Source organism: Elgaria multicarinata, chromosome 1 (genome assembly GCF_023053635.1).
Source record: "Elgaria multicarinata webbii isolate HBS135686 ecotype San Diego chromosome 1, rElgMul1.1.pri, whole genome shotgun sequence".
Taxonomy (NCBI): Eukaryota; Metazoa; Chordata; class Lepidosauria; order Squamata; family Anguidae; genus Elgaria; species Elgaria multicarinata.
The window spans coordinates 116,847,102-116,860,398 of NC_086171.1; the positions used below are offsets into that span (position 1 = coordinate 116,847,102).

The 13,297-nt window shown below is 40.1% G+C and overlaps 1 protein-coding gene across 1 annotated transcript; it reads right to left on the bottom strand.

Moving 5' to 3' along the window:
• Positions 1–498: 498 nt before the first annotated feature.
• Positions 499–5,625, bottom strand: ZNF281 (zinc finger protein 281). The gene has a single exon (XM_063135283.1). The coding sequence runs from the start codon at positions 5,501–5,503 to the stop codon at positions 2,810–2,812; it is 2,694 nt and encodes an 897-aa protein (XP_062991353.1). The 5' UTR covers positions 5,504–5,625; the 3' UTR covers positions 499–2,809.
• Between the last annotated feature and the right edge of the window lie 7,672 nt (positions 5,626–13,297).

Here is a 13,297-nt window from a genome sequence, read left to right on the forward strand (position 1 = left end):
CTTAAAAATGCTAAGAATTATTATTACATGTGAACCAAAACAATCCAGGTGGCATACAAGAAGTATACACACTGCTCTCAGTTACTCAAGTAATTTCCTATCCAACTTAAGGATTCACATGAAGAGGCTTGCTTCTAAGCAAGTAATGTCCACAGCTGGATGGGGACGATGCAAGACTACAAGTGATTTTATTTATACCTTGCCCCTCAACAGGTTTCTAGGTCTGCTGGGAACCCAAACAGGCAATATTTAATTAATGACAACACACTATTTAGAACTAAAAGTCGCAAGTGAGTATGTGGCAAATTCTTCCACTAAGCATAAAAGGAATCAAAAACACAGAACCTAACACATTTCATTAATTCAAAACAGTATCAAACAAATGTTTCCAACCCAAACATTTCAAAGATAAATTATTTAAATCTCAAAATAACGAAAAAGAGTGTTTTTATTGTTCACCTAAACAAGTTTTACAATAAAAATACCTTTAAAAGCAAGCAAGTTATTCTTCTTCTATTGTTCCAGCAATTTAGTTTAAAACATTTTATGGAATTTTCTTGACAAAGCCAGTTGTGTAACTGGATAGATAATACAACAGCATCTTCTTTTCTTAGATTTTTGTGAATAGCAGTTTTAATTGGTCACAGTCTAAAGCAAACAATCCCAGAACACACACACACTATCCAGTACACACAATATAAAGAAAATAAATCATAACCGCTGTGGAACAGAATACCCCCAAAACAAAGACAAAACCCATAGTAGAATTACACAGTGGTTAAGGTACACTTGATCCCTTGATGATAAGTTGTGCTCTATGCCTAGATGGCAGGGGAAATTAACAGTACTAATTTGAAGGACGGGAAATACATAATCAAGTATATATACTTAAGTGGGACTTAATTAATTATGCATTAGTAATAAGGTGGCAGTTCATTTGGTGAAACGGTGTTCAGGTTGGTTTGGCGGGCAGAGAGGAGAGAAAATGGGTATGTTTAACATTTTGTAACAATTTAAGAATTTCATAGTTCTGTAACACCACCTTCATAACAGAAGTGTTTTACACTTGTACAATGTTAATTACTTTATTTTACATGGTAGCCTGCAATAGGCCAATTACACAATAAGACTGCACACAACCACTGGTACTTTTCTGCCTTCAGAAAGCACGTAAGATAGAAACATCACCAAAAGTACATTTTAAAAAATCTGCATAAACATCACCAAAATTACATTAAAGAACTAATTAGAAAAAAAATACATCTGAAAAAAAGTGGTTCTGGGCAGTGCAACTGCTTTTTAGCAGTTTGAAAATAGCCACTAAGTTTTCTAGCAGGTTTCCGTGGCTCCACAGGTTCTAAATAAGATTCACATATCATAAATAATGTACCACAAAATATACATGAATTTGAGCAACAATTACTTGGGAAGATTCTGGCTACAATAAGCCACATAGATATTAGTCACATGGTTCATATATTTAGGCCAACCTCTGAATGGAAGTAAAGTTTTAAAACACAAGCCTGCAAAGTGTCCTTCTACACTTCCATGTAACCACATGTAATCTTAACCCCACCCCCCCACCCCAAAATACTCAAGACTGCCTGTGGACATGGATGACTAAGCTAGTAGATCCCAATACATGTTGCAGGGCCTCTCTATGTACAAATGAGTAATTATTTATTATATCTTGTATGGAAACCGTTATGGCCTTCTAAAATAAAGGGGCATTCAACTTTTTTAAATTGTTCAACTTTTGATGTCACTAGACATCAGAAAACACATAATAAGTTATGCAATCTTCTGGAATGTAAATCTTCTTAAATTCCAGCTGTTTAGCTAAAGGGAACAGGAATGGATCACAAATCATGGAGAGTGGGCTTGATATAGAAAATAGTTGATAAAAGAAGGGGATCTAAGACACTAAACAGAAATACTTAAGTAGGGGAAAGAAGGATTGGAGGCCAATTTGGAGGATTTAAAATATATATAATAAATAATGCATCCCAGAATTATATAAATTATTCCTGTAATTTTAATTTGGGGTTTCCAATGACATCAAATTGCCACTTTAAAATTCCTCTTGTGGATTATGCCATTCAAATCTCTTTACAGAATTAGTCTCCAGGAAAAAAATGGGGGTGGACATTATTGTTTTTATTAAAGCTATCATTCTAGGCTTATACCAAGGATCTGAGAATATCTATCCCACCAATCTGGAATGAATATCATCATCTGGAAGAAGAAATGAAGTACATTAACAACTATAAACAAGCTGTAGGTAGCTATGTTCTCAGAATTTTATATCACCCAGATAAGAGACAGCAATTTGTAATGTCTTAGATCCCTTTGTTAAATGGTGAAGTAGATTTGCCACTTATTTGTAAATTGAAAACTCCAATACACCAATAGTGCACAGAATCTCGTTGCTTCATTACATTTTCCTGAGAGTAAAGCAATTAAAATAAACCTTAATCCTAGGAACAAAGGTTTTTTGTTTTCTTTTTTTCGTTTTTTGCATTTTGCAACTTTTGGGCTATTCCCTGACAATCTAAATATGTAAGTTTGATTGCTAAACACTGTCACATAAAAACAAAAAATGCAAACTATCAAGTCTATTGATCTGATTAAAAACCATAATACAAACTGATCTAAAATTACATTAACAAAAACTAAATATGAAAAGTTGCATTGAAAGGGCGTATTACATTAGTTGTATTAGAATTGTGTAGAAACATTCCAATGGCAGTGTTATCAAAATAAAACTAATACATTAAGACCACCCCAAAAGCTAGTCGCACTTGGAACTTTACCTATAACTTTGGCTAGTTGGGGTCTTTACTCTTGTACTACATGGCTCACTTACATCAGACATTATATTTGTATACCCTGAGAAATCTGATACTGAAGTCCTTACTCTATGGTCCACTTCCCCATTAGAGTTAGCAATGAAAGTCATTGGCACCCTGCTGCCCGTCTTAAACTGAGAACCAAATGCTTGTGCAAAGGTCTCTATCTGATATGTTGCTCGATGCTCTAGGTCTTTTTGAGGATCTATCTGGTTAGCTAGCTCCTGAGATGGAATTGGAAAGCTCGTTGAAGATTCTAGGTTTTTTTGTTCCTTCTGGCTATTCAGTTTTTGAGGTGTAGACTGATAGCCCGATGAATTGTCTATGTTTTTCTGGGAGTCTATCAGATCATCTAGTTCTTGTGAAGGAGTCAACTGTTGATGGGTTGCCTCCAAAGCAGATAAATAAAAACCAGGCTGAGATCCAAGCAACATCCCAAAAGGAGGCTTTGATAATGCAGAGGTAACAGATTGGCCGAAACCACACTCAAGTGGAGATGTAGTGTATATTTGTTTGTCTTGAAACAAAGTATGGTTATGAAGGCTTGAAGATAAACTTACAAATTGGAAACTTGGCCCAAAAGCAAAACCAGTGCTATTGGTTGTTCTTTCAAAAGCATGTTGGAGGTATTTTGAGTATTCTTGCAACACACTTGCTTTGTCATTTGAAGCTGTTTGGGAGCTGGGGCTCAGATTCTCTTCTTGAACCATCTCTGTGTGGTCTCCTGAAGCATGCAAGTCCACACGCTGTTCAGTGATGCTGAAGGGATCTTCTTTCTGGCCTTCTGATTTGTGAGAGTACTGCTCCAGAATACTTTGCAAGACTTCATCAGGAATGCTAGACTTGTCATGACAAGATTTGATGTCAGCATTTAAAGATGATGAGTCAATAAGAGATAATGGGGTTTCACTGTCCATAACACTTACACCTGCAGACTGAATAACAGACGGTTGGGAGGCCATATGCCCAACATTTATAGAAAAGGCACTGTTACTGCTGGCAGTTTGCAAATATCTTCTTTTCTTTGAAAATTGCATGGCATCATCATAATTGCTACTTAATTGACCTGGTTTACTACTTGCAGCTTGGAGAAGGCCAATAGCATCTACACTAGTATTTGCAACTATGCCAAGAGAGCCACTTGGTTTTCCAGACAATTGTTTTTGACCAAGAAGGTCCGGTAATGGTGACACAAAGTTCAGAAAACTCTTGTCTGTACCTTTCCTGTTTCCTTTTTTAAAGACTAATTTTGGCACCTTTTTCTGTAGCTCTTCTATCCCAGTGCCAATCAAGCCACCACTGGAAGACACTATAGGAATCTCCACCGCATAATTCTGCAAAGTCATATTAGATGCAATTTGTGACTCAGATACTTTATGACCAGGCTTATGGTCTTTGTTTTCAGTGGATATACATTTTGCTTTGCTTTTTCTCCTTGACGAACCTGTATTTCCCTGAGACAACATAGACAAGTTGCCCATGTTATGGTTTGATGGCCCAGGATCCATTCCAGCACTTGCTTTCCCTATGGCTTCTCCACATGTACGTCTGTGCTTCAACAGTCTATCAGTCCTTGAAAAATACTGCTGACAGGTTTCACATTTGTATGGCTTTTCTCCACTGTGCGTCCTCTTGTGTCTCTCCATATGATACTTCTGGATGAACTTCATACTGCACTGGTCGCACCCAAACGGCTTCTCCCTGCTGTGGATCTTTTCGTGTCTCTGTAGCAAATACTTCTGAATAAACCCCATGTTGCACTGGCTACACTGGAAAGGCCTCTCGCCGGTATGAATGAGCACATGCCTGCGCAGGTGATAGGAACTCCTGAAGGCAGCACTGCAGTGTTCACAGACATGAGGTTTCTGGCTAGGGGACAGCATGGCAGCTTCTCCATCTCCCGTCACAAGGGGCTTAGATGAAGCGCTCGACTTCCTCTTGGCTTTGATTCCCTGAGATTCCGACTTTGGCCTCTTCATCTTCCTGGCCTGTGTGTCATGCTTGGGCTCCTCCGAGCCAACAGGACCCACCTCACCACCACTTCGAATGCCCAGCAGCAAGTCTCCTCGGTGGGGATGGTGATGCAAATGGTGGAAAAGGCCGAGGTCTTGTATCACACTCTGGCTAGCCCCTTCCACTCCGCCTCCACTGCTACCAAGGCTGGGGTGCCTCTCCTCCCCAGCTATCCCAAAGAGGCCCCCAAAATGGTGGTGATGGTGATGCTGCTGATGCTGTTCTTCTTCCTCCTGGTCGCTGGGCTTTTCCTGCTTGATATTCACCAGGGAGTGGAAGAAGCCCCAAGAGCCCCTCTGGGATGAGGAGCAGGGGGCAGTGAGAGGGAAACCCCCCGCCGGCTCTTTCTTAAAAGTCATGCCCTGAGGGTGAGGAGGAGGTGGCGGTGGTGGGGCGGGGGGCTCGGCGGCCGTTGCATTCGTCGCGGTGGAAGAAGAGGAGGAAGACGAAGAGGAGGAGGCGGCGGCGGAGGCCGAAGTCAGCCCACAATGATGCGGGGGCGCGGCTGGCCGGGTGAAGCTGGTGACTGGCGGCAGGCGGTGATTGAACATGACCATGCTGGGGGGGAAAGTGGGCTCCATCGCCGCCCTCTTGGAAGAGCCGCCGCCGCCGCCGCCCAGGAAGCCGCTGCCGAGTTTCATATTCCCCTCGGGGACCGGGACCGGGGAGGAAGGAAGGAAGGAAAGAAGGAAGGGGCGGAAGGCGCGGCCCTCAGGGACTGCTGCTGTTGCTGCCGGCCCTTGCAGCCGCGGCCGCTCGCTTTTTAACTCACTGGCTCACCCGCCGCCGGCTGTCTGTCCGCCTGCTTGGCCCGGTCTCTCGCTCGCTCGCTCGCTCGCCCGCCTGCCTCCGCGCTTCAGCGCTCGCTCGCCCGACGGTCTCGGCAGCCGCCAGCCGGGCGCATCCTTCGCCGCCGCCGCTCGGCCCCACCCGGCCCAGCCTAGGCTCGCCGCCTCCGCCGCTGTTTTCTCCTTACGGCCGCCGCCTCCGGTTAAAAATTTCGCCGTCTTCGCTCCACAATGGAATTAGCAGAGCCCCCCAGTAAGGCCCGCACTGCACATGCGCCACGCGCGGCATGCTGGGAAAGATTGCCCAGTCAGGAGGGCAAACAGCGTTGTGGGGGAGAGGGAAAGGCGCAGGCGCGGGTGGACCCCCTTCGTCTCTTCTCCTCCTCCTCCTCTCCCTGGTTCGCTCCCTCGACGCACATTACCTCACCCTCTCACCACAGCCGGGCCGGTTTCGCTCCGGTCAGGCACCCACTCAAAAAGGGGGACTCCGGTGTCCTCTCGTTAATGATGAATTGGCCCTATGAGAATAAATACAGTTATTTATCCCTCGGTAGCGGGTTATAAATGGGCACATATCACGCCTTATATCTTTTACATGTATTGGAGGGGAGGATCACGCTAGGCACACACAACATTGGTCCAGTCATATCCATTGCCTGCATCCTGATGCCTAATCATGCTTACTCGGGAGTAAGACCTATTGATTCTAGTGGGGCTTACGCCCCTGGGATGCAATGTAACTGTAGAACTGCAGCCTTAAAAGTTCCAGGAATTAATCGATATAGCAGGAACGAGCAACAAACGGCCAGGTAATTTCGGGAAAAGAGGAAAGCAGAGAAGTTTGCATTGCCCGCAGCTAACCATTGACGTCCCTGACTGAGTCAGCGTTTACATTGCCAAAGAGCGGCTTAAATGTTCAAAAGGCTACCATAGATTCGTGGTGGATACCGGGAAATACTTCCTGACTGTAAGGCCAGTGTTGAGCAATAGATCAAATTAGCCATGGGAAGTTGTGAAATTTCTGTCCTAAACAATTTGGATGAGCTATCAATGATAGATATTTAAAGGCTCATGAGTTTTGCAGCTGGAATAGGTTGAACCAAGGAATTCACAAGTTTCTTGCCACTTATCTCAATCGATGTTTTCCTGTTCACTCCATTCACTTTATAAACATGCCTGTTTATAAAATATTAGAGATTAAAAATCAATCCCATAGCCAACTGCACACAGACAAATTACCCCATCTTTTCGTTAAGAGACAACTTTATATAGCATTGTAATGCCCATTTTTGAACTGAAAAACCCGCACTGTGACTTGAACATCAATCCCAGCCAGCACAGCCAATGGTTAGGAATGCTTGGAGTTCTAGTCCAAAACATCTGGAGGGCACCAGGTTGGGAAAGGCTGGTATAAAGTCCTCCTCTGGGTGCCTACTCCAAGGGGAGCTCAGAGGACGGCAACAAGAGAGAGGGCCTTTTCTGTGGTGGCCCCCCACAATTGTGGAACAATCTGCCCGACGAGGCCCGCCTGGCGCTGACATTGTTATCTTTTTGGCGCCTGCTCAAGACTTTCCTCTTCTCCCAGGCATTTAGCAATATGTAATTAGCCTGGGTTTGTTTTAGTATGTTTTTGTGATTTAAAATTTTTGTATATTGTTTTAAAGTGTTTTTATCCTATGTAAACCATTCAGAGAGCCTCGGCTATGGGGCGGTATACAAATGTAAATAATAATAAATGTACCAGTTGCCTTCACATTGCATATGCTGTGGCACAACACTTTTTCAGAAACTGCATTTCCAGGTGCTCTGCAACTTTAAAACAATACGTTATTCTGGCTACAATCTTGGAAAGAGGGGCAAAAATCACTGTAATTACTGCTCAGAGGCATTTTTCTCACTTTTATATGATTGATGAAGAGAGAAAAAGTCAACTTACGGGTAAATAATTTAAATGCCTGCCTTTCTTCATATACAAATTAAAGGACAATTTCTATGAAATTAGGTAAAGTGACAACAAAAGGCTGAAGTGGATATCACCAATCTTTAGTGAAAGGTAGAAATCCCAATATATTTAAAATGGAACACTTTTTGTGAGGGATTATTAAGAACAATTTTTTTGGAGAACGCGAAAGTCTTTTCAGAACTATGAAACTTTTGAGAGTTGAGTCAAATACTCATAACTCAATCAAATAAATAAAATAAATAAATAAATAACTGTCCAAAAATTCCTAATGTACCCTCAATGTGAGGAGGGGTACCTATAGATTTTTGATACTCTGTTACAGTCTTTGTTGGTACTCAAACTTTTATATACTTCTGCTCTAATCATTTGCACAGCTAAGCACAACGCACATGGTTTTGGTTAATTTTAAAAAAATCTTGAACCCTTCTAAAAACAAAAGCTTATGAAAGAAACTGCAATATTGGGGCATATATTATACACATTATACAAACCTGATGATTCAAAACTTCATGTGTATGATATCGATTATGCTCAGATAATATTTTAATATTGTATTTGTTTACGTGAATCTATCAGCACTATAGCCACAAGGAGACCTGGCATCCTCTGGCATGTTGCAGGCCCTGTCCAATTGCTCACTAAGATGTAAACCTGATCCAGTTTCCAATGTTCTGTTGAATGAGTGCAAAGGCACTGGGATAACTAATCTCAGAGAGCCACTCTAGTGCTGGATCTACACTACTGCTTTAAAGCGCTTTATAACAGTTTTGATAACTGTATATGGAGTGTGTCCTGGGCCCCAACAGTTGTCAAAACTGTTACAAAGTGCTTTAAAGCAGTAGTGTAGATCCTGCTGTAGCTAGAGTGCTGGACTGGGACTTGGTTCTGAGGTCTGAGTTCTGAGTTCTAGTCCCCAGTTGGCTGTAAAGCTCACTGGATGACTTTGAGCCAGTCACTGACGCACAGTCTGACCTATCTCACTGGGTTGTTGCGAGGATAAAATAGAAAGGAGGAGGATCACATAAGCCACCTTGGGTTCCTTGTAAGAGGAAAAAAGGTGGGATATAACTGTAATAAATATATAAATAAATACTAGACACACATTTTTAATGTAAAATTGAATGCAATGTTATTAATATTGAATAGCTTTAAACATATTAGGCTATTCATATTTAGGTTCTGGCTCTTGGGCATTGATATCTGCACAAACGTATACAATACCCCGTGTAACCTTAGTTCCCTTCACCGCAAAATTTCCGGCTATAGGCCTGTCACTGCCATCTATAGTTAATCACGCTAGCTACACACAACAAGACTTTTCTGCACTTGCTTCTATCAATTAACAACTAATTATATTAAGTTCTAGTCCAGAGAATTAAATTCAAGTTGATTATCATGCTGGCAGCTAAAGATAGTACATATATTAAAATATTTCACACTTAAATGTACGAAATATATAAGAATGCCATCATAAAACTATGCATGTGTGTACCATTAACTACCTAACAACAACATAATCTTGAGGAAACAGTTAACAAGATAAGTTCTGGGAATCTTTTCTTCCAAAACCAACATGTATAAAATGAAGCAGTTCAGTTAAATAAATTTGCAGTTATATTTGAGGAGATTTAATATACCTAGAAATGCTATTTTACCTTCTCTTGCATAAAAAAATAAACTGAAATGAATGTTTTAGCACACATTTAATATATGCAAACATACTTAGGGGTAAAGCTCAAAATATCCTTCATTACAGTATACTAGAAAAAATGACTACTTGAAAAAGAAGGTTGCAATCTGCTGTGCACTTTTACTTGGGAGGAAGTCCCATTGAATTCAGTGGTCTTACTTTTGTTGTTCTATTAAGTAAGCACCCATAGGATCTGCCTTTCCCCTTTGTATTTGATACTAAATAAACTATGAGGTTTACTTTAATAAAATTAGAAACAGTGTCAACTTTTGATTGCAAAGGTATTTAAAAGTTTGCAATGTATTATCATGCAAATCTCTCTGGAATCTCTTAGGCATGCCCAAAGTAATTTCTGCAGCTGATTAACAAGGAAAGATTTAACATTTATCTCTTATACTGTTATCAGAAAACCAAGATGATCAAATTAACTTGCACAAGGTTGTCTGCCACGTTCACAAAACCCTGAAGGAGTAAAACACACGCACACACGTCTATAGCATATGCAAAAGGATACAAGCCAAAGTGTAATGCATCCAGCTGAATCTGCATGCTGTTCAATACTATTATTTTTTAGACTTCATGACAATATAAATGGCACTCCACCCCACCCCCTCTTAAACAATTTGAGAAAGTTCATCTTTTACTGCATATAAACTGTAACCTGATTTTGGGAAGTTTTAAGACTGTCAAGTGTAGCGAAGTGTTAAAAAGAAAGACTAGGAATTCAAAAACTTAAAGCAGCAGTAAAATATTAGTCAATGTCTATGAGAAATGAGTCTGTCCCTTTATTCAGGGTGTATGTGTTTAATGGTAAGCTGGGATGCATATAAGCTAGTCCAAGCATGAAGGGCAGTAGGACACTCATATGGAAAGCCAACTTTGTCCCTCAGTTATCAAGATAAGAAACCTGTCATTTCTCTCATTCACTCTGTCAGCCTTGAGATACTCTAAGCAGACTTACCTCTGTGTTGTACACCCCATATATCAGGAAGATGAAGAGACCCTGTAAAATAAAATGGAGGGAAAAAGCTGTTAACTCTAATCATTTCAGCAGTAGAAATACCTGAAATAAACTTTCCTGGGAACAGACAAAAGAAGACACACTTCATCAAGGTCAATTTATTTTTCTATTTTTCAACATTATATGCTGTACCTTGAGCATTTATTTGGTAACGTGGAAGTGCATCGCCTACCATATTTGAGCTACTGAACAATTTGGCATAAAAGACATCAAATATCTAGACTGTTAATTAATTAGACAAATGCACGTGATATCTAAATAGTGCATTATAAAACATCAGAAATGTGGTTTTAAAAAACCACCAGATTGTTGAATTTTTAAATACTTAGTGAAAGTTTTCATTATTGCATTTCATTGCTATGTTCAAATTGACAGGAGCACAAAATATATAAATATGTATTCAATTCTGCTTGCAATTACATTGTTCAGTGATACATAAAGAGGATTTCTAAAGCTAAAAATAGGGACCTATGTAGACAGTTTTCCATTTAGTTGATCTCTCTAATCAGGGATTAATTACTAATAGATTTTTCGGACAGGCAGAGTTTACAGATGTAAAATATTTTACAATATAGTAAAGTTTAAACCAGCTTCCTTAGAATAAACAGGTAATTAATTTTTTCAAATAAAAAGAAGCATTGATTGAATTCATTGTGAGTCGTTGCCAAGTTTCTGATCTATGCACCTTCAGGATAAAGTCTTCAAACTGTGCAAAACAATGCTAACTCCACCTAAATGTAGGCAAAACATAATGATAGTTTAAAAGACACACAAGCAAGGTATTGATGTTTCTCTTTAGGAAGAATTTCTATGTTTCATCTATCTTTTCAATTATTTTAATATTCCTGGTTTTTATGTACAACCACTGTGAAATAAATACATGAAAAGTGACTAGTTTCCTGGATTCAAGGCCCCATTACAGATTGTGTGATTATCTTCCATTATACAGCATTTTTATTTTTTGTGATATATCTATGTAGTCTGTAACTTCACAGTGCACACATTTTTCTAAAGATGAAATGAAACAACAAAAATATATTTAAAATCTGTATGCAGTTTGAAATTATTGCACTATTTCTACAATTGTCACAATTTCTTCAAAATCAAGAGGCAATCATCTGAAGAAGATTGTACAAAGCACATCTACTACTCCAAGGCAATATTTCTAAACAAAGTCTGGACATTAGCAGAAAAAATATTTCTTACACCAACACAATGCAGCTATTTTGCATCTGCAGGCACAATTACTATTGCCTGTGTTGTGGATTTCCAATTTCCATAACACCTGTTTAACATGAGTGCATTCTGACAAAAAACCCACAAAGCGTACATAGCATTGCCAGATTGTACATTTGTCTTTGTTTCATTCTAGGCCTGATTCTGCAAAAACCTGCGAATTACACACAATGGAGGTTATAAACAATGCAGAGTGTGTGTGTGTGTGTGTGTGTGTGTGTGAGAGAGAGAGAGAGAGAGAGAGAGAGAGAGAGAGAGAATAGTGCCTTAGAGCACAATCCAATGCATATTTATTCAGAAGTATCACTGAGATCAATATGGTTTACTTCCAGCAAGTGCATACAAGTTTGTAACTTGAATTTGATAAACTGAAAGCTAAATATTTCCATTGGTTTCAACTTGTATATCTAAGGTAGCAATCCTATGCATGGTTAGATAGAAAAAAGCTCTACAACTCCTAGCAACCCTCCAGTCAGCAACACTAGAGTAAACATGCATAGGGTTGTTGTGGCGTTACACCCCACAAGTCAGTTCCCAAATGTATGTCTGCAGTTTGTAAGTCTGTGGGTTTTAGAATGTTGGCCTGAGTGGGTGGAGTTAGAATGTCTTGGGAGGGGGGGAGTGATATATAAGGGAATGACTGAGGGATTGTGGGGGACTTCTTAGGCACTCTTAGAGTCTTTAGTGCTCTCTGTGTTTAGGGGATTTAAGTTCTGGGAAATTTGAGGGTCAGTGTAGAGAGTGGTGTCATTGGAGTGTGGTGTGCACATAGTTGATGTATAGTAATCAATACTGATAATAAAGAAAGCTCAAGATTGATTGTGTGAGAGAAAGGAAAGTGCGTATGTGAATGAGTGAAAGGACTGGATGAAAGGTTTCAAAAAGGTTTTTTAATGTTTTATTTGAAACAAAGCTTGTGAACTTTTAAAAATAAATTTTAATTATTTGGTTTTTAACTACTACAAAAAACCCACGTGTCTGTTTGGCATTTATCATCTGAGGTTTACACATTTAGCACCCACTCTGACAATAATTCACCTCAGCACATATAACTCACAGTGTTTCATTTTATATATTAAAATCCTTCCCCATTTAACCCCTTTCTCCATATAGTTTGGAGGAAAGTGGTTTTTATCCCTTGCCTCAGGCGTATCAAGCGGTGGTGCTTGACTTGAGCAGGGAGTAGCTGTGGCCGGGCCTGTTGTTCAGAGCCTGTGTTGTGGCAGTTGTACCCTTAAGTAATGTGTTTGGTATCAAGAAGTTAGAGACTTAGGCTGAGTTCGAAAGACACACTAATCAACGGGAGGGAGGGTAATAGGAACAAAATGGAAAACAACCATTGATTAGTGTGTGGTCCAAACTCAGCCTTAAAGTGCAATCCTGGTCATGTTTACTCAAAAGTAAGTTCCACTGACTGAACTCAAAGTGTGTTGGATTGCACCATTAAGTTTCACCAATTAATGCCATCTTATTGGATAGTTCCCATTCAATTTAATGGGGGATTTGCACAAGGGACGTTCCCAGTGAATTCTGCTTGTCAGTATTTTCTTGACGAAATTGCAGTTGCTTGGGCTGCAATTTTATCTATAGTTATTAGAGCAGCCTTCCCCCAACATGGTGCCTTCCAGATCTACAACTCCCATCAGCCCCAGCCAGCATGGCCAATAGTTAGGAATGCTGGCAACTGTAGTCCAAAACATCTGCAGGCTGCTAGGTTACAGAAGGCTGTATTAGAGC

Bases quoted from the DNA above. Each gene is read 5' to 3' on its own strand.
- ZNF281 (XM_063135283.1), bottom strand. From the start codon at position 5,503: ATGAAACTCGGCAGCGGCTTCCTGGGCGGCGGCGGCGGCGGCTCTTCC.